Source organism: Giraffa tippelskirchi, chromosome 3 (genome assembly GCF_054371585.1).
Source record: "Giraffa tippelskirchi isolate mGirTip1 chromosome 3, T2T-mGirTip1v1.2.pri, whole genome shotgun sequence".
NCBI classification, from domain to species: domain Eukaryota; kingdom Metazoa; phylum Chordata; class Mammalia; order Artiodactyla; family Giraffidae; genus Giraffa; species Giraffa tippelskirchi.
The window spans coordinates 131119201-131145633 of NC_137277.1; the positions used below are offsets into that span (position 1 = coordinate 131119201).

General features: G+C 48.0%; 1 protein-coding gene across 1 annotated transcript in view; it reads right to left on the reverse strand.

The window, feature by feature from the left end:
- SCTR (secretin receptor) overlaps positions 1-26433 on the reverse strand; it is a 71643-nt gene that overhangs the window by 19707 nt on the left and 25503 nt on the right. Inside the window, exons 4-8 of the mRNA XM_081574982.1 lie at positions 21928-22035; positions 17332-17435; positions 7513-7610; positions 5863-5995; positions 3632-3785 (exon numbers count right to left, since the gene is read on the reverse strand). Of these exons, the coding sequence (XP_081431108.1) occupies positions 3632-3785; positions 5863-5995; positions 7513-7610; positions 17332-17435; positions 21928-22035 (597 nt within the window). The remainder of the gene's footprint in view (positions 1-3631; positions 3786-5862; positions 5996-7512; positions 7611-17331; positions 17436-21927; positions 22036-26433) is intronic.

The following is a 26433-nucleotide window of genomic DNA, read 5'->3' on the forward strand; positions in this document are numbered from 1 at the left end:
TGAGGAATATTTACATAGATATAATGATGTATACATTGAATATGATTTATCCCCAAAATGTGAACGACTCTAATGGGAAGATGGAGGTGGTAGATGAAGAATTTTATATCCTTCCCTTCCATCACAAGGAGTCAACCAATAATATCTCAGATGGACAAATCAAGAAATAGTAGAATATTGTTCAGAAATATGAGAGTAAATATTAGGAGGAAGAACTGAAAAATGGGAGGATATTACCTCTGAGAGGCAGAAGTGAGATCCTTTTCAGGGGACTTTTTGTTTTTCATTTTAGGCTTACATTTTATTTTTTAAGGAAGTTTATCCTCTTTTTAAAAATTCTAACTTATTTTTTAAATTTTTGGCTGTGCTGGGTCTTTGTTGCTTTGTGCAGACTGTCTCGAGTTGCAGAGAGCTGGAGGTACTCTTTGTAGTGGTGCAAAGGCTTCTCACCACGGTGCCTTCTCTTGTTCTAGGCGCACGGGCTTCAGTAGTTGCAGCACACAGGCTCCATAGTCACGGCTCGGGGGCTCCAGAGCTTGGACTCAGAGGTTGTGGCACACAGGCTTAACTGCCCCATGGCATGTGGAATCTTCCAGACCAGGGATCAAACCCATGTCCCCTACATTGGCAGGCAGATTCTTATCCCTGTGCCACCAGGGAAGTCCTAGACTTGTACTTCTATTTAATTCTTTAAACCAAGTGCATGTATGACATTGATAAAAAATTTCTTCACCTAAATTCTGGGTACTTTGAGCAAATATGGACTCTGAGGGCCACTTATTTATTATTATTTGTTTTACATCTTTAACAGTGAGTCAGTGGAAAAGTTAGAAAACCTGATAACTGCTTAAATTATGGTTTTAAGTGTGGCCCTTGGGACAGGGGTGTCAGCATCACCTGGGGCCCAGTGAGAAATGCAGAGTGTCAGGCTCCACCCCTGCCCACCAGACCAAGACTCTGGCCAGGGGAGGAGCCCAGGGCCGGGTGAGTGGACATGCCCTCTGCATGATTCCAATGCCTCTCCAGCTGGAGAAGCACTGGTGTGAGTTCCCTCTGTGAGTGGGAGGGCGCTTGATTCATCTCCTACGAAAGCCTGAGGTGCCACACTTTTCTGGGCACAGACTGACACTCCAGCCACCTTGAAAAAGTAAAAGCTTTGGATAAGTATTAAAAATTTTATATGCCTGTGCCTTCTGACTCAGGGATCCCAATTGCAGGATTCTCTATTACACATGGAATAAGCTTTGCCCACAAAAGCACTCCTCACTGTGTTATTTATCACAGTGAAAAATGAGAAACAATCTTAACATCAAAAAAAATCGGTATTTGGTTATATACATCCACAGAGTATTAAAAATGTTTGTTGAAGATTTGAAAGAATACAGAGCATGCTTCTGTGTTCAAGGAAAGAGGCAAGATTCAAAATTCTACATACAGGACAACTGTAACCAAGTGGGGAAAACTAGGAGTATAAAAAAGTCTGAAAAGAAACCCCAGAAAATGTTCAATAGATGAGACTATGGTAATTTTTTTTTTCTAATTTGAAAAAAAAAAAAAAGTTTTTTGCAAAGTTTTATGGTTGACCATGAACTCATTTAGGCAATTTATCCCGGGGACTGGGGCAGGGAATGAGTACAAATTGAGGCAGAGGCCGCTGCTTTTGCAAGAGAAAAGCCTCTCACAGTTGGAAAGCTTTAGACCTTCCTGAGTCCCTCATGTCCCCTTGGGGTTGTGCAGGCAAAGAGGCCTGGAGAGAAGGAACCAGTGTTGTATTATGTGTGGCTCTAACCCCAGGGCCTGGCATACAGTAGATGCTCAATAAATATTTGAGGAAGAAAAGAAGGCTATCATCTCATTCAACCTCCTAAGAATCTGTGATGGAGATATTATCACAGTGCAATTTTGTCTCCTTGCTAGACTACAAAGCCCTTGAGTGATGGAAACGTTTTTATTTTTGTAATCTCCATAAGCCCTTCTGAGCACAAAGAAGTGCTCAAAGAAAGCTGAATAAATTACGATCCTGATATTATAGATGATGAAACCATCCATGTTCATTCAGGAAAATCCTGCCAGATCAGGGAGTCAAGGCTCAGGGAGCTGGCTCCGTATTGGGGATGTTTGGGGCAGAGTTGGCTGTATAAGGCAAGTCCCTTGTCCCAGGCCCTCTGGGACTACTGGCCAGTGTGGAAATCCAGATCAGCAGGGCCCTACAGCTTCCGTTGGCCAAGGGTCATGTGTTAATCAGACTGTCAAGAGTTCAGAAGCAGGAGGGCTTGGCAAACTCTGCCAGTTCAGGCAACTTCCCTGATGGTCTGATAGAGGCAGAACCCTTGCACATGATTTAGACAAGCAGAAAAGACAGTAGAGGGCATTTCTGGCAGGGGCACTTCGTAATTAAAGGCACAAAGAAGAGAGTAAATGAAGCTAATGGTTGGTACACATGACTACCTCTGTAAGCCTGTGAGTCACTCACAGAAATCTGACTCTGTCTAGAACCCAGTGCGTAGCTTACATATGTTTATCAAATGAACAGTTGAAGGATGGATGGATGGGTGGCAGGTGTACAGATTGATGGACATGTGTATGACTGGAAGGATGGATGGATGTTTGTTTGTGGCAGAGTAAGAATTAGGAGGCTTTGCAAAGAGACAGGCTTTGGTTTGAATCTTGACTCTATTCTTGTCCACAGTGTGTGCTGAGCATGTTATGTCATGTCTCTGAGCCAAGGTTCCTAAGAGGCCTCTGGAGGTTGTTGTGATGATTAAAGTGCTCAGCTCAATGCCTGGCATACAGTAGGTGCTCAAGAAATTGGAATTGTTATCACCTTCACTGACAAGAATGGAAAGGGCGAAGAGAAGCAATGGGACCTGCAGTTGGCTCTCTTACCACCATTTCCTCTCCTTCCTGGACTGAATCCTGAATTTCCTTTGAAAAGCTCTGTGGTTTGAGTAGCTTAAGCCAGAGGATTCCACTCCCTCAGGCCCCTGTGATTGGTTCAAGGATGTGCATGACACAATCAGAGTGAATCTGAGTATTTTCTGGAATGCTGGGATACAGCCTCTTTCTTTCATTAGATGTAGTAATGAAGCCAGGAGGAAGCCCAGAAGCTGCTGACAGTTACACTGGGAACACCAGCCTAATGATAACACTGATGTTACAGGAGGTGAAGCAGAAAAACAAAAAGAAATGATGTTGTGCTGCTGGATTCAGCCTCACCAGAATGGTGATCCCTGGACTTATCAGTTATATGAACCAATTAATTCCTTTTAAGTTTAAAGCCTATCTAAGTCAGGTTTTCTGAGAGCTACAGTTAAAAGCACCCTTCCTGATACAGAAAGGAAGTGAGAATGAGAACATATGAATGGAATGTCTAGGGAAGATAAGGCAACAGGTGTTGGGGGTATCAAATCGTAAAGGGCTTTGGATGCCAAAAATCTGGGCTAGGTTTTAGCTATTATTTCCCATTTGACAGACAAACTGAGGCCAGAGAGTTAACCACCAAGCAACTTGTCTAAGATCACACAAGTTCACTAACTTAACTAAGTGTGGAGCTGAAAGTAGAACCCAAGCCCTTATTGCCTCAGTGCCCTTTCCCACCTGTCACACAGTCACCATACCCTAGAGAACATACCCCATCCGAGAGCCACAAATCCCTGGAGCCACTTCCGTTCTGAGAAGAAGGAGATGACAAGGAGCGTGTGAAGATAGAGGCCTTCCACCAGCAGCCAGGAGTAGTTGGCCATGATGCAGTACTGGAAGAAGACCATGACCAGCTTACAGCCCACCTACAAAGAGAGGCAGCTGAGTCACAGGCCAGCCATCCTGGGCTTCCCTCCAGGAGACGAGGGGTACAGTAGGAGTCAGCAGCCAGGCCACAGAGAGCATCTCTCAGGCTCACGGCCATCCCCCATGGCCTTCCACTATCAGAAGACCAGGCTCATAGATGTCTCTAGAGTGGAAGTCCAGAGGCCAGCAGGCTCTGTCAGCACAGCCAATGGGCTGCTGCAGCAGCAGGAGCAGCATTCAAATTCTGGAACTGGCCGCCAATTGTCAAACTGTGTCAGATATTGCCCAATTCCCAACAGCATTTTTCAGAAGAGGAACCTGAGGCCTAGAGAGGGGAATGGATTTCTGAGCAAAAGGTTAATAAAAGAAAGAATTTTATTAACCATCTTTATTTTATAAAGATGGTTAAGTTTCCTAGAAATAGATGGAGAAGGGACAAGCCAGTACTGATGAGAGTACACAGGACCCCTGCCCGCACTGCATCTGGACTGCAGACCTTGAAACATTCAAGGGGGTGCCACAGTGCGGCCTTGCCTGCCCCTGTGACTTAGGTGACAGCCGTGTCCCCTGTCAGGATCCCGGGAAGCCATGCCTGCAGGACTGTAGGGCACGAGGCTTCCATGCCCTCATGGCTCCCACTTGTACCCTATGAGGGTCTCCCTCCCTTTCATCCTCTCTTCCTAGCCTTTCCCTGCAGAGAGGACAGCTCCTGGGATGGCCAGAGGGCTGCTGACAAAGTGCAGGTGGGTCACAGGCACAGAGGAGCACTCAGGGCCAGCCTGCTGGCCAGGTGTGCTTCCTGCCTGTGGTCTCCTAGAGACCCTTATTCCAGGCATGGCCCACGGCTGGCTGGCGAGTCTACAGTTCAGAAGAACCGGAAAAGGTTCCCTGCTGGGCATTGCTGGACTTCACTGGTCAGTGATGAGGTGGGGTCAGAATCTTCTGACTCCAAGCTGGTACTCTTCTTTCATCCTGGAAATCTCCCTGACACACAGGGGCCCAGCTTGAGGGACCTCTCAGTTTGAGTCAGAAAATACACACATATACACATGCATGTGAAAAGCTATAAGCAATATACAAACTTAACAGAACTATAAGCAATTACAGGTATGAGTAGTAGGAAACAACAAGCAGGCTGATTAAACCAATCTCAATCTCCAGTCCCCTTTACCCTTGCTTGCCTCCACTATGGAGACTACGATAGTAAAAAACTCAACCTCCCAGCTTCCTCTGTAGTTAGATAGTCACATGACATAGTTCTAGCCAGTGAGATGTGAACACAGTCTTGGGAAGCACATTCTTTTCCAAATGAAAAGCCAAAGCGTCCGAAGGAGAAAAATGTTTAACCTTGACTTCCCTCCTTTTTGCCTGAAACATAGATGTGAGGTGTGGGGTTGCAGCAGCCATGTTGCTAACACGCAATATAAAGCATGAGATCAAAACTGGCAGAGCAGAAACGGAAAAGGACTGTGTTCATTGTGGCAAGGAGCCACTGTGCCAGCTCTGGGTTGCCCATCTGTGGACCACTTCTGTGGGGCACAACCCTCAGCTGTTTAAGCCACTGATGTATAGTTTTGTGTTATGTACAGCAGAAGAGATTCTCAACTGATACACAGAGTGATATTGCAATGAATGAAGACTCCTCTGCACATTCAGAAGGAGGAAGAGGGTAAGACTATGTTCTGCTGCACATCTGGGCATGTAGATGCAGACCTGCCCAAGGTGTGCTCACCTTTTTCTTTCTACAATCCCAACCATCTCTAGACTTGGCCATCTGTCTGCATTTGGGACTTGGCAGGAGTAGAGGAAGGAGGAGCCTTGCTATGTGTCTAATTCTCAGAGAGGTTGATCCACTCCAGGACACTGGGAGTTGAACAGTAGCCCCATCGGCTTCTCAACAAACTGCCTTCATAGGAGTCCCAGGCTGCACGTATGAGGACATGGGACTCCTTGAACCTCCTATTCCAGCCCCAGTGCTGGCCCCTTTGATTCTAGGCATTAAATCCAGCCTCAATGAATGGGGTTGGGGGGAAGCAGGCAGGCCTGGCCAGACCATGGGCCATGCAGGCGTGTTACCCTGTGGGCGTCACAGTGGGTGGCATCATCAGAGGAGAAGAGCACAGCATCCTTGATGAAGTTGGACAGGGCGCGCAGGATGAAGGACACAAAGAGGTGCATGTGGATGTAGTTGCGGGTGCAGTGGAGCCTCCTGGAGAAAGAGAATGCAGGGCCATAGGGGGCAGAGCCAGAGGGTTCAGCTCAGCTCCCCCACCCCCTACCCCATGCACCAGGGAAACCCAGCTACTGGACGTGACATCTCTATGAACCTCCCTGTTGGCAGAACCCAAATGAGAGCCCAGGCTCCCAGTGGCCAGCCTACTCTGTTTCATGCTGCAATTGAAAAAAAAAAAAAAAAAAGCTGAGATTACAAGAGTGAGATTCGATTCTGCCTCGACCACCACCTGTAGCTCCCAGAATTGTTAGAAGGGAGGGTAGGGAAGGAGGCATGTGGCACAGAAAGTACACAGGCTGTGGGGAGAAATCAGACTGAGGCTCCACCTCTTTTCAGCTACACGGCCTAAAGCAAACCTTTCACCAACCAGAGTCTAGGCGTCCTCCTTGCGGTAGGGGCAGAAGTTTGTCACCTGTTCCTTTCCTTCCCTACAGGAACCAGGCTTTCATATGGGGGACCCACTCTAGCTCTGGGTGCAGGCTACTCCACCCTCACCCTCATGACAGACTTGACTAATTAGAGCACTCCACACCCGGCTACAGTGATTGGCTCAGGGCTGGGCACGAGACCCAAGCCTGCTCTCCCATAAGAACTCCCCCAGGACTTTCATTGCAACTAATGGAGAAAAGGGTCTCCCTGCCCTGGTGTTGCTGAGCTAGTAGAATGTGCCTCTGCAGCTGCTGGTGGTTGTCTCTACTGTCCCTGCATAAAGCCTGCCTGAGGCCAATGCAGGGTGAAGCAATGGCAGGAGACAGACCTAGTTCTGCTGATAACTTTGAGCACCTAGATCCAGCCACACCTGAAGCCAGATACCCCTGAAATTGTCAGTTAAGGGCTTCAGGTCACCTTTGCTTTTCTTAAGATGTTTTAAGATGGATTTCTGTTTCTTGCAACCAAGAGTCTGGCTAGTATACCTGTAAAATGAGGATGATACCTATCTCTTAACATTCTGTGAACATCAGAAATAATACATTTATAGCAATCATCAGCACAGTAAGTTCTTAGTGATGTTCTGCTGCTGCTGCTAAGTCACTTCAGTCATGTCCGACTCTGTGCGACCCCATAGACGGTAGCTCACCAGGCTCCACCGTCCCTAGGATTCTCCAGGCAAGAATACTGGAGTGGGTTGCCATTTCCTTCTCCAGTGCATGAAAGGGAAAAGTGAAAGTGAAGGCGCTCAGTCGTGTCCGACTCTTAGCGACGCCATGGACTGTAGCCTACCAGGCTCCTCCGTCCATGGGATTTTCCAGGCAAGAGTACTGGAGTGGGGTGCCATTGCCTTCTCCTTAGTGATGTTCAGTAAATGTCAAATGAATGAAGGATTGAAGGAGGTCACAGAAACTTCTGTGTTTTGCCACAGGTAAGCTTTAGATCTAGAGAAGACAAAGTGACCCACCCAGACCTTCCCTTCTCTGGTCTGAGCAAATAAAAGAGACCCAAAGTGCTGTGCCTGGGGAAGGTGAGGGAGATGGAGAGCTAGTTCCTGTTCTTACCGAAAGGCACAGAGGATGCTGAGGGCAACCAGGAGCATCACCAGGGAGGAGCTGTAGCCCACGGTGTACATGATCTTCAGCTTCAGCAGGTACTTGTACTGCAGAGAGAGAGGCCTGTGTCAGCTCACTTACCCACTGACTGAATCTGCCCTTTTACCTGTTCCAGGTGGCTTGAACCCCTTCAACTCTGACTGCTATTTTGTTCATACCCCAAGGACACAAATTCATAGACTCACGATATCTTGGCTTAGGACAAGACCTTGGGCATCATCTGATGCCAGTTCAAACTTCTACCCCATACACAAGGCCCCTGATCCACCACCCTGAATTCAAGTCTTTGCTTGAATACCTCCAGGGATGGCATCTTCACTGGTTTTTGAGGAACTCACTGGGTATACAACAGTGCAAAGTATTAGATACTTTTTTCTCAAGTGAATCTAAAATCTATTACTGTTTAATTGTACCTATTGGTCCCATTTCTGCTTCTGGAGTCACTGCAAATAAAGTGAATCTGTCTTATACCTAAAGCCTATCATTATTTTTTTAAATTATTTTTATTTAATTAAATAAATTAAATTGTACTGCACGGCATGTGGGATCTTAGTTCCCAGACCAGGGATCAAACCTGTGCCCCCTGCAGTGGAAGCACAGAGTCTTAACTACTGACCCACCAGGGAAATCCCTTTTTTTTCATCATTATTTTAAAAATAACTTTTTTCATGGTAGAACAGCTTTAGACTTATAGGAGAGTGACAAAGATGCTACAGAGAGGTCTGTCCTTTCTGAATACAGCTCTTCTGCCCAACTGTTTCCCACTTACTCAGCATTCAGTATTCCCTATGTCTTTAATCTCTTTCCATTACCCATCACCACTTTCCTCAATTAATATGCTACAGTTTGTGAATGTCCTTCTTAAACAAGACACCCTGAACCAGACACTTGAAAAGCTACAGATGTACTCTCTGACCAGGGAGAAGTAGAGGGGGACTTGCTCTATACACGGCAATCCCTGTTCTACACACTGTACTCCTATTAATGCCTCCAGGCAGCCATTGACTTATTCAGCAGCCACTACACATTACTGGCTCAGCTTTGACTCAACATCCCAATGGAGTGGAATAATGTATATAGAAATAAATGTAAAGACCTGTATTTTTTAGGTTCAAAAAATGAACTGTACAACAGTCTTTAAAAGAATCAAGGAAATAAAGAGTAAAGCAATAATGCCATACTATTTTTTTTTAACCAACCAAATTAACTAATATTTAAAAGTACTAATATTCTATGTAGGTGAGGTTATGCGGTGGTGGTGATGTAGTTGCTAAGTTGTGTCCGACTCTTGCAACCCCGTGGACTGTAGCCCAACAGGCTCACCTGCCCATGGGATTTCCCAGGCAGGAATACTGGAGTGGATTGCTATTTCCTCCTCCAGGGGATCTTCCTGACACAGGGATTGAACCCATGTCTTCTGCATTGCAGTTGGTCTCCTGCACTGCAGGCAGATTCTTTACTACAGAGCCACCAGGGAAGCCTCAGGTGAGGGTACAATGGGAGTGAAGATTGGCTCAGTCTCTCTGGAAAGTAGCACAGATCAAAACCCACAAGCATTCCTTCTGACTTCCCTTTTACCTCTAGGAATTAATTCTAAGAATTATCAGAAATATAAAAGCATATTTATATATAAAGATGTTTATCACAGAACTATTTTTGATGAAAAACATGCAAATGCCCAACAACAGAATAGTTAACTAAATTCTTTTAAATTCAAATTATTTCCAAATTAGGCTATTTTAAAATGCTACTTATCAAGAGTTTCAAAAGATGTTAGGACATAATGTAATGCTAAGTGAAAAGGCAGAATACAAATTTTACATGCACAGTGTGATTTCTGCTTTATGCAAAGAAAAGTGTTAGGTTGAACTGTATGACTCTTCCCTTTTTTGAAGATCAAAAAAGATTGAATATTGGTCATCTCAGGTGGTTCAATCTCACACATTCATAGAAACAAGATTGTAAGGAGTTGTGTTAGATATTATTAGTGATTAACTTTGGATTACAAACTGGTGGATACAGTCATTATTTTCATTTGTATTTTTTTCTGTACTCTTCACTTTTCTTCAGTGGTAAGTACTGTTTTGTAACCAGAGGAAAAGGGTAACAAGAAAACACCAGCACACAGACATTATTGAGGAAATCTGACAGGCATTTATATGAAAACGACCTTGAGGTTTGAGTGGCCCATGCTCCATGGTGTTAAAGAAGTGTATGCAGACGGAACATGGAAAGCCTTCAGAGTCAAGAGACAAGGGTTCCAAACCTAGGACTGCTACTACTCACCAGTCCTGGGCAAATCACTTAACTTTCTGTGTGACCCTGGGCAAATCACGAAACTCCTCTGGGAGCCTCAGATTCCTCATTTGTAAAATGGGGATAATATCCACAGTGCAGGCTTTTTGGAAGAAGAGATACGGTATCAGGTAGAGTATCTAGACAATGCCTGGCCCTTAGAAGATACTCAGTCCTTGTTAATTCTCTCCATCTTCACTCTCTACCCCACTATCCACTGTTCAGTCTGAGTCAGCAGCAGTCTAAGACTGTGGTATGGAGTATGAGGCATGAAGTAGCTGCTAGAACAATTAGGCCTCTTCTCGGTTTCATTAATAGAGTGCTGTGGAGCAGCAAGCCACAGTGGAATGTCTGGAGTGTTCCAGGCCTGGGTATGTTATTTTAAGAGGAACATTAATGAACTGGAGCATTTCCGGAGGGGGGTGACCATGTCATCTGAAGAGTGCGTTAAAATACTTGAGTGTACCACATCCTGAAGGAAACAAACTTAAGGAAGAAGGGTATTAAAATGATTGATGTATAAAAGAGTAAGACTGAATTGTAAGCTCCAGACAGGGCAGAAGTTACCAGAAAGTAGATGTGACTCAGAGGGACCAACATTCTTCTGACAGCAGAGGGGACTTTTTACAGGTTAGCTGCCATGTGACACTGCCCTTCCCCACTGAGTTGACTGCAATTCCAGAAGCCAGGAGCCACCTCTCAGGAATGAGTGCAGGGAACCAAGAGGGCAGCAGGTTGCATTGGGTTAATGGTTCCTAGCCTTTAGGATTTTAAAGAGCAGTGAAATGTCAAAAATCTGGAGACTGATGTGTCATCCCTAGGATCTTGCCATGTGCGGGATGCACCCCAGAGCTGAGGGCATCAACTCACTCAGGAGACACCTGGTTTTGCAGCCCCTGGGTCAGGAGCAGTGGGTCAGCCTGTGGCAGTGCAAGGAGGCATGGATGACAAGTGTGGAGGGTCCAGGCTGAGTATCCCATGCTGTCCTGTGGCTGGGTTAGTGTCTGCCAGGTGACCCTCAGAACACCCCAGCCAGCTCTGCCTTTGTCTTCGAGATCTGACCCCAAAAGAGCCCTGTTCCCCTGAAGCCAGACGTTACCTCAGTGCCCTCAACCTCTGTGACACCTGCCCCCAGAGGGCTATGGGTCCAGAAGGAAGCTTCATTGCTGTCGGTCCTGGATGAGGCTACCTGTCCCTTTGCTGTGTGTCCTGACTGGGTCCCCTCCTTATCCATCCCCTACATTAGGAGACAGTAGACATTTTCCATAAAGGGACACACAGCAAACATGTAAGCTTAAACATTCTGTCTCTTTTGCAACTATTCAATTCAGCTCCTGCAATGAAAACGGACGTGGCTGTGTTTCAATAAAACTTTATTTGCAAAAGCAGGTGGTGGGCTGGATTTGGCCCAAGGGCCCTAGTTTGCTAACCTCTGCTCCCAGTAAACAAAGTCAGCTTTATGTGCCCATGTGGCAGCTTTGCCTGGTCTTCCTGCTAATTTGAATCCACTGTTGGCAACTGGTGCGTGCCAAGTCAGGAAGTTGCAAAAAGACAATCAATAAATACATACTTTCACAATCATTAGATTAAAAGAAAAAAAGGACATTTTAACACTCAGAAAGGATGATTCAATTCTCAGAATAAAAGACTAAGTTTGTGGGGAATTCCTTGGCAGGGCAGTGGTTAGGACTCCACATTTTCACTGCCAAGGGCCCAGGTTCAATTCGTGGTTGAGGAACTAAGATCCCACAAGCCACACAGCCAAAAAGAAAAAAATAAAAAAGACAAAGCCTGTGCTTGTCTGTGGTCTGGCATCAGGGACCAGTGTATCTCATGGTCTGGAAAAACTTCCACCAATCTTAGGGATTCTAATATTTTTTACATGAGCTGAAGTTACAGTTCAGTTCAGTTCAGTTCAGTTGCTCAGTCATGTCCGACTCTTTGCGACCTCATGAATCGCAACACGCCAGGCCTCCCTGTCCATCACCAACTCCCTGAGTCCACCCAAACCCATGTCCATCGAGTCGGTGATGCCATTCAGCCATCTCAACCTCTGTCGTCCTCTTCTCCTCCTGCCCTCAATCCTTCCCAGCATCAGGGTCTTTTTTCAATGAGTCAACTCTTCACATGAGATGGCCAAAGGATTGGAGTTTCAGCTTCAACATCAGTCCTTCCAGTGAACACCCAGGACTGATCTCCTTTAGGATGGACTGGTTGGATCTCCTTGCAGTCCAAGGGACTCTCAAGAGTCTTCTCCAACACCACAGCTCAAAAGCATCAATTCTTCAGCGCTCAGCTTTCTTTATAGTCCAACTCTCTCATCCATACATGACTACTGGAAAAACCATAGCCTTGACTAGACGGACCTTTGTTGGCAAAGTAATGTCTCTGCTTTTTAATATGCTGTCTAGGTTGGTCATAACTTCCCTTCCAAGGAGTAAGCGTCTTTTAATTTCATGGCTGTAATTGCCATCTGCAGTGATTTTGGAGCCCAGAAAAATAAAGTCTGATACTGTTTCCACTGTTTTCCCATCTATCTGCCATGAAGTGATGGGACCAGATGCCATGATCATAGTTTTCTGAATGTTGAGCTTTAAGCCAACTTTTTCACTCTCCTCTTTCACTTTCATCAAGAGGCTTTTTCGTTCTTCTTCATTTTCTGCCATAAGGGTCGTGTCATCTGCATATCTGAGGTTATTGATATTTCTCCCGGCAATCTTGATTACAGCTTGTGCTTCATCCAGACCAGCGTTTCTCATGATGTACTCTGCATATAAGTTAAATAAGCAGGGTGACAATATACAGCCTTGACGTACTCCTTTTCCTATTTGGAACCAGTCTGTTGTTCCATGTCCAGTTTTAACTGTTGCTTCCTGACCTGCATACAGGTTTCTCAAGAGACAGGTCAGATGGTCTGGTATTCCCATCTCTTTCAGAATTTTCCACAGTTTATTGTGATCCACACAACAAAGGCTTTGGCATAGTCAATAAAGCAGAAATAGATGTTTTTCTGGAACACTCTTGCTTTTTCGATGGTCCATCAGATGTTGGCAATTTGATCTCTGGGTCCTCTGCCTTTTCTAAAACCAGCTTGAACTTCTGGAAGTTCACGGTTCACATATTGCTGAAGCCTGGCTTGGAGAATTTTGAGCATTACTTTACTAGCATGTGAGATGACTGTAATTGTGCAGTAGTTTGAGCATTCTTTGGCATTGCCTCTCTTTGGGATTGGAATGAAAACTGACCTTTTCCAGTCCTGTGGCCACTGCTGAGTTTTCCACATTTGCTGGCATATTGAGCGCAGCACTTTCACAGTGTCATCTTTCAGGATTTGAAATAGCTCAACTGGAATTCCATCACCTCCACTAGCTTTGTTCGTAGTGATGCTTCCTAAGGCCCACTTGACTTCACATTCCAGGATGTCTGGCTCTAGGTGAGTGATCACATCATCGTGATTGTCTGGGTCATGAAGAACTTTTTTGTACAGTTCTTCTGTGTATTCTTGCCACCTCTTCTTAATGTCTTCCGCTTCTGTTAGGTCCATACCATTTCTGTCCTTTATCGAGCCCATCTTTGCATGAAATGTTTCCTTGGTATCTCTGATTTTCTTGAAAAGATCTCTAGTCTTTCCCATTCTATTGTTTTCCTCTATTTCTTTGCATTGATCACTGAGGAAGGCTTTCTTATCTCTCCTTGCTATCCTTTGGAACTCTGCATTCAGATGGGAATATCTTTCCTTTTTTCCTTTGCTTTTTGCTTCTCTTCCATTCACAGCTATTTGTAAGGCCTCCTCAGACAGCCATTTTGCTTTTTTGCATTTCCTTTCTAAGGTTACAGTACGTCTTCTTTTTTTACTATTTTGGGCAATTAATTTCCTCATTTAAATCCAGAACTTTGCATTTATCTTTGTTAAATCTCTGCGTCTCCTCTGGCATTTTAGAGTTTCAACCCAGACATGAATATCATAGTTCAGGCCCTGGCCTTTGTTCTTACCCAGCTGACTAATGTTAGACAACAGTTCTTACGTGTGGCTTCAACAGATACAACTCACAAAACCAAAGGCTCGTAATTCCTCAGGGTATAAAAGGGTTCTGAGGCCAAAAAGTCTGAGAACTGCTGGTCCAAGCCATGCATGTGTCCCATCCCTCTGCCAGGAATGGTGCCGAGGTGGACAGGCTCAAGTCATGTTGGGTCAGTGAGATGTGAGGATGGGCTTACTGCCTGTTTGCATATGAAGCTTTCTTGTGGTTAGCAAGAGAGGTCAGGCTGTCCCTCCTCCTGGACAAGCAGGCCTGCCATCACCAATGGCACACACCTGACAACAGGATCCCAGCCCCGGGATAAGTCACCAGGCTATCAGGAAGAGAGATAGAAAAAACCTCAACCTGAGTGGGTTTGGGGTACTGCTTCATTACAAGCACCTGACGCCTGTCTTCTGCATCCTAGTTATATGAGCCACGTTAGCTTATGACACCCCTTGGAAGTTTCCGTCACTTGCAGCCCACGCATCCTTCTGAACATCCGTCCTGCCATCCTTTATACACGTGAGTCTTCTGAATCTTATAGACTTTACAAATGTGATCCACATAAGCCTCCTGTCTTCACATAAATCAGAGACAGAGACGGAAATCTACAGAGGTCAGAGCCCATCCACTGGCCCTCCAAGACCATGCGTAATCCCTATTACATTATTCCACCCAGATCTGAACTCCTTATTGCCAAATTCAGACTGAAATTGAAGAAAGTGAAGAAAACCACTAGACCATTCAGGTATAACCTAAATCAAATCTCTTATGACTATACAGTGGAAGTGAGAAATAGATTTAAAGGACCAGATCTGATAGACAGAATACCTGATGAACTATGGATGGAGGTTCGCGACATTGTACGGGATACAGGGATCAAGACCATCCCCAAGAAAAAGAAATGCAAAAAAGCAAAATGGCTGTCTGAGGAGGCCTTGCAAATAGCTGTGAATAGAAGAGAAGCGAAAAGCAAAGGAGAAAAGGAAAGATATTCCCATCTGAATGCAGAGTTCCAAAGGATAGCAAGGAGAGATAAGAAAGCCTTCCTCAGTGATCAATGCAAAGAAATAGAGGAAAACAATAGAATGGGAAAGACTAGAGATCTTTTCAAGAAAATTAGAGATACCAAGGGAACATCTCATGCAAAGATGGGCTCAATAAAGGACAGAAATGGTATGGACCTAACAGAAGCGGAAGACATTAAGAAGAGGTGGCAAGAATACACAGAAGAACTGTACAAAAAAGTTCTTCATGACCTAGACAATCACGATGGTGTGATCACTCACCTAGAGCCAGACATCCTGGAATGTGAAGTCAAGTGGGCCTTAGGAAGCATCACTACGAACAAAGCTAGTGGAGGTGATGGAATTCCAGTTGAGCTATTTCAAATCCTGAAAGATGACACTGTGAAAGTGTTGCGCTCAATATGCCAGCAAATCTGGAAAACTCAGCAATGGCCACAGGACTGGAAAAGGTCAGTTTTCATTCCAATCCCAAAGAGAGGCAATGCCAAAGAATGCTCAAACTACTGCACAATTACAGTCATCTCACATGCTAGTAAAGTAATGCTCAAAATTCTCCAAGCCAGGCTTCAGCAATACGTGAACCGTGAACTTCCAGAAGTTCAAGCTGGTTTTAGAAAAGGCAGAGGACCCAGAGATCAAATTGCCAACATCTGATGGACCATCGAAAAAGCAAGAGCGTTCCAGAAAAACATCTATTTCTGCTTTATTGACTATGCCAAAGCCTTTGTTGTGTGGATCACAATAAACTGTGGAAAATTCTGAAAGAGATGGGAATACCAGACCACCTTACCTGCCTCTTAAGAAACCTGTATGCAGGTCATGGACTGGACATGGAACAACAGACTTGTTCCAAACAGGAAAAAGAGTACGTCAAGGCTGCATATTGTCGCCTTGCTTATGTAACTTACATGCAGAGTACACCATGAGAAACGCTGGTCTGGATGAAGCACAAGCTGTAATCAAGATTGCTGGGAGAAATATCAATAACCTCAAATATGCAGATGACACCACCCTTATGGAAGAAAGTGAAGATGAACTAAAGAGCCTCTTGATGAAAGTGAAAGAGGAGAGTGAAAAAGTTGGCTTAAAGCTCAACATTCAGAAAACTAAGATCATGGCATCTGGTCCCATCACTTCATGGCAGATAGATGGGGAAACAGTGGAAATAGTGTCAGACTTTATTTTTCTGGGCTCCAAAATCACTGCAGATGGCAATTACAGCCATGAAATTAAAAGATGCTTACTCCTTGGAAGGAAGGTTATGACGAACCTAGACAACATATTAAAAAGCAGAGACATTACTTTGCCAACAAAGGTCCGTCTAGTCAAGGCTATGGTTTTTCCAGTAGTCATGTATGGATGAGAGAGTTGGACTATAAAGAAAGCTGAGCGCCGAAGAATTGATGCTTTTGAGCTGTGGTGTTGGAGAAGACTCTTGAGAGTCCCTTGGACTGCAAGGAGATCCAACCAGTCCATCCTAAAGGAGATCAGTCCTGGGTGTTCATTGGAAGCTGAAACTCCAATCCTTTGGCCACCTCATGTGAAGAGCTGACTCATTGGAAAAGACCCTGATGCTGGGAAAGATTGAGGGCCGGAGGAGAAGAGGACGACAGAGGATTAGATGGTTGGATGGCATCACCGACCCGATGGACATGGGTCTGGGTGGATTCAGGGAGTTGATGATGGACAGGGAGGCCTGGCGTGCTGCGATTCATGGGGTCGCAAAGAGTCGGACACAACTGAGCAACTGACCTGAACTGAACCTGGATCTGAAGACCTCATGTATCTTCCTTAATTGGATGATAAGCCCTGGGAGAGAAGGAACTCCATCCTCCACTACGGTCCCCCACCTAGTCTCCTTCAGGATGGACTCTGAACCGAATGGCCTCTTCAGGGCACCCACACGCCAGCATCCTGTCTCAAACCAGGCCTGCCTGCAGCCGGGTGCTCCTGCCTCCTGGAGCCCGAGTCTCCTCTGAGAAGGGACCTTTGTGAGCAGACACTGCGGCCCCTCACCCTTCCCAGCACTTCTAGGGTTCACTCTGCTCCTCCTGACGAGCTCAGGGCTATTACTCATCCCACTTCCCAGATGGAAAAACTGAGACACAGAGAGGTTACATCCTCCCCCACCCCCACCAAGGCCACAGGGCAGGTTCAGACTCACCAGTGGCCCAAGCCGTTAGCCCCAGTCACTGTACTTTGGGTTTCATGCCAACCTGGCCCCAGCGTCCCCACAGCACGTGGCAGTTCTCACTGTGCCACGGTCCTCAGGGCCATCCCCTCCAGGCTGGTGGGCCAGGACAGAGAGCTGGGAGGGTGTGGGGCCAAGGAGGGCAGCCCCGGGTCACCTGCCCTAGCCCTGGGCCTGCTTTACTCTATATCCCCAGGCACCTCCACCCCACAGGGAGGCGTGGCAGGCTTACCCGCTTCTCGTTGGAGGAGTCATTCACGTTGACCCCACAGGCCAGGTCAGGTCTAGGGAAGGTTTCTGACCAGCCGCCCTTCGTGCAATTCCGGAACATGGAACCTGTGGGGACCAAGCATCCTGTGGTGAGCGGAGGGACGGACTGATGGCCAGGTTTCTGGGTGCCTCTGCCTGCCTTAGTTGGAGGTGGAGGGAGCTTCCTTCTGTCACTCTGTCCCTTTCCCCGAACCACACAGGGCAGCTCCAATTGCTCAGTTGACCCTTGAAGACTTTGTAAGAGTCAGTCTGGAAAAGTGGTAGGAAGGGTGTGTGGGCAGATAGCCCTAGTGGGGATGCGCATGTACATGTGAGACACAGAGCCACGGTTCTGGATCCCTTGACCTGCAAACCTTGTGGACCCTGAACCATTAGCCCTCCCAGCCTCTGAGCACTTCTCATCTCCCCTTGAGCCCCCACTGCCTCACCCACACCCCATGCCCCACACCCCCTGTGCCAGGCACCAGGCTCCACAACGAGGGAGGTGACTGACACATGTCCCAGGCCCCAGGCCCAGCACAACTTCCAGGGTCACCTGCTCGGCTACCTGGGTGCCCCTCAGAGAATAATAAAACCTTCCTCTGGCAGGCATGGCAGTGCCTCCGATGATGAGAGAGGCCATATGCAGTGCTTAAGGACAGCAGGTTACACACCCCAAACCAAACAACACTGACCTCACACTAATGACCGTGTGTTTATTCAATTATAAACGTCATGCTCTACTGTAACAATACACAGTGACTGCTATGTGCCAGGCACTGCTCTAAGCATGTGAGAGGTATTAACTCATTCAATCCTAACAAGACTATGAGGTCGGCACTGTTACTTTTATAGTAAAATGTATTGTAACATGAAAATACTACACCCATTTTAGAGCTAGGAGAACTGAGGCACACGGTGGTTAAAGAACTTGCTCAAGACCACACTCCAGTCAATGTAGAACATGGGATTTGAACCCCAGGGCTCAGGCCTATATTCTTAGCCACAGGCCTTGTACTAATCCCCTTTCTTACTCTGCTCTTCCTGCTCCCAGGCCCTGAAAAGTGAAAGACACTCAGTTGTGCCTGACTCTTTGTACCCCCATGGGCTGGAATTCTCCAGGAAAGAATACTGAAGTGGGTAGCCTTTCCCTTCTCCAGGGGATCTTCCCAACCCAGGGGTCATAGCCAGGTCTCCTGCATTGCAGGCAGATTCTTTACCAACTGAGCTATTAGGGACAGCCATCTAATGGGTAAGTCCCCCAGAGAAATCTGCCTGGTTGGTGAGGACCTGGCCACGCCCACAATGAACTTTTCACAGGCTCCTGGTTCTACTCCTGCGCTAAGAAGTTCTATTTATTTATTTATTTGGCCGTACAGCATGTAGGATCTTAGTTCCCTGACCAGGGATCAAACCCATTCCTCCCACACTGGGAGTGTGGAGTCTTAGCCATAGAACCACCGGGGAAGTCCCAGAAGTTCTACTTTATATGTAACCTCACATCCTGCTCCGCAGAGTCTGAAAATCAGCAGAGCTAACACACATAACCTCCCAGGGAGCCGCCCTTTGGCGCTTCTCTGTACTATAAACCACACTGCAGCCCTCTCTGTCCCTCAAAGCTGCAGTGTGCACCTCTCACACGGAAGTGACCGTGGCCCCCCTGCCTCCCCTCCCAGAGATCCCAGGGGTTCCCTAGGGCCTGCCTCCCCAGAGCCCTTGCTCATCAAATATCTGTAGGCTGGTTGGCTAGGAAAACAAATGAGGGAGGAGGAAGGGCCCACTCTAAGCGTTTTTACAAGGGAAGAGGGAAGAGCTTACCCAGGAGGAGCTTTTTAGAGCAAGAGCCGGAAGACTGGGTAGAGGAGCTGCCAAGCCAAGACAGAAGTCTGGGAAAGCCGTGCAGGGAGCTTCCCTGCCTGCAGTGACTGGCTCAGCTGCATCCTCCACTCTGGGCTGCCAAGGGGGGCCGAGTTCCGGTCCCCAGGTCCGGCTGCTGTTGAGGCTGCAGGGGGCTGACCCCAGGTCTGTACAAAGGAGCCCTGCTGCTCCTTTTGCTCCAATCAGTATCCTGTCAGGGCTCCCCAGACACCCGAGCTGGGCCTGGTGTGTTTCTCTCTGACCCACTCCATGGTCTAGGCCACCGTCTCTCAGGGTTTAGGACGAAACAGATTCCACTCAGCCGGAGAAATATGGTGGCCGTTTCTAGAACTAGCCGCTATGTTAACATGCTGATCCTAATGGCACTCCTTTGAGGGAGGTTTTGCTGGCCTATCTCACAGACAAGAAAACCAAGGCCCAGAATTGGGCAACAGAGCCCAGCCATGGTGTGGCCCGTCACTGTCCCACCCTCCTGCCTGCCCCCTCCCTGAGATCCCAGAGGCAACTCTAGCAGGAGACCATGGCCTTTGGGCTCTAGGCATGCCAGGTCTATGACAGCTCAGGAGACCTGGAGCAGGGGTCAAGAACCAGCCAAATCTGAGTTCGAAACCCAGCACTGGCTCTTGGTTGCTACGTGCCCTTAGGTGCATCACTTTTCTGTACCAAATGGGAATAATCACCTATACTGCAGGACGGGGCAGGAAAGCCAGGCTGGTGCTGGACACAGAGAGGGAACCATAGGGCTACTTCCCTTCTGCCTCTGGCCTTTCTAAATTAGACCAGAAATGGTGGGGCCTGGAGTCTTGGAATTTAGGAGATGAGTGGAAGCTTTCTGTTATTAAACCAAGCAAGCTAGGTTGTCAGAGAGGAAAGAATGGTGGTCAAAGGGAGGTTGGTTGGACAAGAAACTGAAATAAAAGCACACATACTCCCTAGAATCCAGAAGTGGTTATCAGACAGTGTATCCCTGGAGGCTGGGCTGTCTGTCTGTCTGGATGCCCCTCCTCACCAACCCAGCAGGATTCCCACAACAACGCTGCATGAGATGCAGGCCGGGTGCCCAGAGCCGTGAACAAGGCAGTGCCCTCTGCTGACATGGCTCTTAGTGGAACCTCAGAGGAGACAAGGGGTGGGCTCCCATGGGCTCCCACCCACTCCCCCTGGGTTTACTTCCTAATATATCAGAGATTCTGACCCAGGTTCAGGTCAGTGAACACTTCAAGGGTCCCCAAAAGTATAGTCAGTATTTTTGTGAATGTGTGTTTGTGTGCGCATGTGCACGCAAGCAGTCCAGGGAAGAGCCAGGTCAAAGCTTTTATCTGACTCTTAAAAGCCTCCTCAGGTTAGGAATCTCTGCTGCTGTAAGGCTCCCATCCCCCACCAAGACAGAAGGGAAAGAAAGCCAAGGCCTGACCCTACTGAGGAAGTGTGTTTTTAAAGAAGAAATGCTGGAAGACCAGGGCCCTCTTAAGAATCAAAGAAATGCATCCGAGACGGAATATTCTAGGCTCCAGCACAATACACAAGTATCTGGGTACAGAATCCAGCCTGTCATTTCCCAGCCACACAGACACTCATTCTGCCTGGGCCCATGTAGTGGGTACCCTGAGAAAGAGTTAGTTTATTCTACTTTTTTTCTTCTTTCAAAAGGAAGAGTCTGGAGCACCAGCTTGTTCTCACCGGACACACCTTCCTTTCTTGGGGTGGGGAGCCCTGGAACCCTTGGGACACTATTGAGGAGCCTTTCTTCAGACTCCAGACCCAAGGTGGATTTATGGGGAGAGAGCAGGTAAAGGACAGATGGTTCTCGGTAACTTGAGGCTGGACTGGTCCTGACCTATGCTCCTGGGCTGGCCAACCCCTGGGCCCGGGGCTGCTTACGAGCACAGTGGGCCCCAGGCTGAGATGATCCCCGCCTACCCTCATCCCCCAACCATGCCCTGGATCCCTAGCATGGAACCCAGGGGGCAGCGCCTCTGTGAGACCGTGCAGATGGGCAGATCCTGCAGCCCCACAGTGACACTGGGTGGCCAAGAGAAGAAACTGCAGCCCCTGTCTCTCCACCTCCCAGCTGTGAACCTGAAGCCAAGGCTAAGCCCCTCTCAATTTAAATCTGTAAAAATGCCTAGTACATGACAGAGTTTTGTCCAGCGTTAGTCCCTGTTAGTCCCTAAGTGTTCCCTGTCTGAAACAACTTCCTCACTTCCTTGTCTGAAATTAAGGAAATCCTTATAAACTACAGCTTTGCTCAAGTGAGAGATCCCCCAGGAGACCAGAAGCTTCCAGAGAGGGCAGAGTTCATCAGCAGGGCCTAGTAGAGAGGGCACAGAGGAAGTAAGTGTCCTGGAAGGCCAGCCCAGGCTAAGCGGGACCCAGACACGAGGGCTGGAGCAAGGGCCCTGGGTGCTAAGGGGCCAGAAATGTGGAAGGAAGGAGGGGAGCCCCTCAATGGGAACACAGGGCAGAGAGGAGCAAGCCTGGCCTCCTTTACCCCTTCCCTGGTACTTGGCCCCCTGGCCCCTGGCTTGGCACCGACAACTTAGCCCACCAAGCAAGGCTTCCAGTCACCAGCAAGGACCACTCCCATCCTTCCATTCACTCCCTGTCCCCAGAGAAGTCTTGGCCTCGTGCCTCCAGGCCAAGGCCCACCCGGAGGGCTGCCCCACAGCTTCCCAGTTGGGCCCCCAGGCTGAGCTGTTACCATTCCTGCCCACGAGCATCCAGAGGAACCGTGGGCATGCCACTTCCACCGTCTGTCCCAGCGCAGAGGATGGCCAGCAGCTGGTGTTGTCCCACAGCCCCCGGCAGCCTGCCGAGAGAGCAGCAGCATCAGACAGGGTCTCAACGTGGACACGAGCCCCCCACCCCCACAGCCTAGCATATCCCCAGCAGCTGTGCCTGGTGTTGCCCCCCACATCCCTCCCAAGGATAATCTGGTCTCAATGCAATGCAAAGCTGAACTTATGGTGAACAACTAGTATATATCTGTCCTTATAGACACTGAATTTGAGGTTGTTTCCTCTTTGTTTTGTTCGGCTGTTAGGAAGCTCAGAGCCAGATCAGTGGCCACTTCGGGTAACTGAAAGACTTTGACATGAAAAAAATTATCAGATATCTGCAATGCAAAACTAGGCACTGTCTTAAGCACGGCCTTCTGGTTTACCTGATTCTGAATTCTCTGGCCTTTTGTGTCTTTGAGCTATTTCACAACTCTATAAATTGTAGATAACTGATGGCCATGCTAATGATTCCTGTCCAGAGGCATTTGGGACCCACATTTCTGTCACTTTCTTTGCATTTGCATGACTATCAATTATCTAGAATTTATACAAAATTGTTTTCATCCAGTTTTGCTTCCATTTGCCTTATATGTACAGTACTTTGAGTTTTCCTGTGAACCAGTGGTTAATGTATTACTGGTTCTCTCACTACTTAAGTACAGTGTTTGGCAGGTATACTCTGTTAAAAATTATCATTTAACTTAACCAGCCACCAATTCTCCCACAGTAGATCCCGGGGGAAGAAAACCAGAGAAACTCCTCCTTTGACAGACTTCTGGGGGCCCATGCCACCTGGGAGGACATCACCCAGGAAGGTCTGGAGCACACTGGACACAGAGGTGATACCATGAGGTCCGTAGTCACCTTGCATCCAGTTTGGGGAACACAAAGCAGACCACACCACCCTGGAGCCCACAACCTTCAGAAAGAACTCAAGATTCTTGAGTCCCAGAGACCTGGGTTCCAATCCTCCTCACCACACCTCACTGCCCAAGCTCTCAGCTCTTTTGGGGAAACAGATGGCTTCCTTCTGAGGTTGTCCAGGGGAAGAGATCATCTCCACGTGGAAAGCCTGGCACTCACTGGGTGCCAGGGAATGGCAGCTCCCTCTTGCCATCCTCCCCAATCCTCTTCCTCACCAAGTCCTTTTCTGTTTCATCCTGGCATTGGGAGGGGGGAACCCAGCTGGGTCCTCTGAACTGCAGGGCAATTTTTAGCTCCAGGGACTGGTGGATAGGTATAGTCTGAAGGGGTCCTTGGATTACCCAGCTGGCTAATTCCCAGTTTTTATAAAGAGCAAGAATCTCTTTTCAGGCATGAATAAAACCAGGCTCAAAGTTTCAGTATCCTCCTGGACACCTTTGTCCCCTCCACATAAAGTCCTCCTGGTGATCTGTCCCACTTTAGAGGTACTGATCCTGCAGGGGACATCTGTGTCACTGGGGAGATTCTGATTCAGTCGTCCTGAGCCCCAGGAAACTGCAGGCTAAGACCTCCCTACAGGTGTTCTGTATGTGGTCATTAGGCTTTGCTTTGAGAATCTTCACACTGCATCCCTCTCTTCCCACTGCAGAGGCCCCTTCTTCTGGGCACACACCATCCTTGGGCTCTGGGAGCCCATCCAAGATGACTGTGAGAGGCCAGGGGAGGTCATGGCTAGAGGTCATGGGCTCCTGCTGGTGCCTGGGTGCAGATGGCTCCCCACCTAGGGCAGTCGATCTAGAGAGCAGGAACCAGTCTGATTCATGACTGCTGGAGGCCTGTACCCACAAGGACTGGGCAAGGCACAGGCACTCAACAAGCGTCTAAGGAAAGGATGAATGCCCGAGTCTCTGGCCCCTGTTTCCTTCCTTGTCACCCACTCCTTGTAAATGGGCTTTCGCTGTGATGCCACACATGATTTCTGAATCCCACGTCCTCTGTTTGCCAGCTCTGCTTGATGCTAGCAGGAGTCGCTCTGTGCTTCATACACAGGAGGGCATTCAACCCACAGCAGTGCTGCAAGGCACCCAACTCTGCTCTCATTTACAAATGAAGCAATAAAGCAAGGAGGTGGGTACCTGGAGTCACCCAGCCAGGAAACGGAAAGGCTGGGAGGTAACTGTCCAGCCAGGCTCCTGGGTGCCACCTCATGGGCTCTGCCCACTTGCTTGTCTCCAGGGGCACCAGCCCCAGTTTCTTAGGGAAAGATGCCTGGCTGGGGCAGAGCAGCCCTGGGAGGTTGTGGCTCTGAGCAAGGGGGGAGAGGACAGAGGAGGAGAATGCCACAGGAACTCAGAGTGGGGCCTGATGGAGCTCCCACAGTGACAGCGGAAGCTTCCAGGGGGCCAAGGACCAGTGTCTGAGTTCTTTGAGGAAAGGAGGGCTTAAGAACCCCCTTGGAAGTCCCAGAGCCTTCACCCCAACTCTCATAGTGTGCACTGAAAAGGGGCAGGCTGGACCTTCTTTCTTCTTGAACTTCCCCAGGGTACACAGGAAGGTTCTGCACTGTCTGGGTACCGGTCCTCCAGGTTCCCACCATGGACATGGCTCACCAGGCCCCTGAGTGACTCTCACCTCCCCAGATGCCCTTGAGACAGTGACATGGTCCTGAGAGGCCCTGGACAGAGGGGCACAGTGTGCTTCCACTCTGACACAGCACCTGGAGGCTGGAGGGTGAGGCTCACCCCACATCCTGCAGAAGCCCCATTTACAAGGCAGCCGCCCTTCCTCCTAGACGCACTGGGGGCGCTGCCCACTGGGGAACATGAAGGAGCCTCTTCCCTCATTTTGGGAGAAGTGGCTTCAGGACTGAGGCTGGCCAGGTCAGCCAGGGCACTGGCCCGAGTCCCTGAGGCCGGACAACTCAACCCACGTCCGGCTAGCCAGACAGATGGGAAGGATGCCAGGGCATCTGGCAGGCTTCCTGAGCTGGGGCATGTTGGGTCTGGCCCACAGGGACAATGGACTGGTGCTGGCAGAAAGCAAGGGAGGAGCAGCTGGTGGGGAGAGAGCGAGAGGGACACAGGTTCCCTCACAGCTGGCTTATGCCCATATCCTTCCTCTTGGCCAGAAGGAAGAAAAGGCTGGGAAGGGGCTGTCCAGGCTGGCGCTGTACAATGCAGAGGTCGAGTAGGGTCACTGCCCCAAAGCGGAGATGAGGAACCCAGGCCCCAAGAGGCAAAGTGACATACAGGGTGACAGCAGCACTGGTGGAGCTAGGATCCCACCTCTAGGCTGACTGTTGGCGGCAGCAGGCCTGGACACTAACTCCACATGGTACTGCTCATGTCCCGAGCCCTGTGATAAGGCCATCCTCTCCCAGCCTTGGCCTCGCTGTCAGGACAGGTTCAGCACTGGAACAGACCTGGCCCAGCACGTGAGGAGCACATCTCACTGGTAGGCTCTGGTGGCTGGTACATGGTTGAACACTTTTAATTTTAATAGTTACACCTTTTTAAAAAGAATTTAATATGCATTAAAAGGTTATACAAGTATATCACAGCCGTGATTTTGTAGTTATTGCTGTTTAGGATGAAGCTAAGTTAAAAAAAAGAGAGTCAGTTTAAAAAAGAGAACCCTCATACACTGTTGGTGGGAATGTAAGTTGGTGCAGCTACTGGGGAAAACAGTGGAGCTTCCTCAAAAAATTAAAATAGAGCCACCAAATGATCCAGCAATCTCACTAGTGGACACACATCCGAAGGAAATGAAATCACTGTCTCAAGAGCTATCTGCAGCCCCATGTTCACTGCAGCATTATTGCCACAGCCAAAGTATGGAAACAACCTTAGTGTCCATCAAAAGATGCATCCGATTAAAAAAATCATGATGAAATATCATTTAGCCTAAAAAATTTTTTAATTTTTTAAAAAGGAAATCCTGCCATGTGTGAAAACACAGATGAACTTAGAAGACATTATGCTCAGTGAAAAAATCTAGACACAGAAAGACAAATACTGTTATCTTCTCACTGGTATGTGGAATTCAAAAAAGTTAACCTCACAGAAGCAGAGAATAGAACCAGTGGTTACCAGGGGCGGGTGTTGGGGGGAAGACAGAGAGGCTGGTCAAAGATTACAGAGTTGGAGTTATATATGACGGTGGTGGTTTAGTTGCTAAGTCGTGTCTGACTCTTGCGACCCCAGGACTGTAGCCTTCCAGGCTCTTCTATCCATGGAGTTCTCCAGGCAAGAATAGTGGAATGGGTTGCCATTTCCTTCTCCAGGGGATCTTCCTGACCCAGGGATTGAACTCAGGTCTCCTGCATTACAGGCAGATTCTTTACTGACTGAGCCACCAGGGAAGCTATATATGATGAGTAAGTCTGAGATCTAATGTAAAGCATGATGAAAAAAAAGAGTTAACCCATTAATATAAAGGAAAAAATACTATGGAGACCACAGTACAGATGGTGCATGGTGCAGGTGGGCTGGAAGGTCTACGGC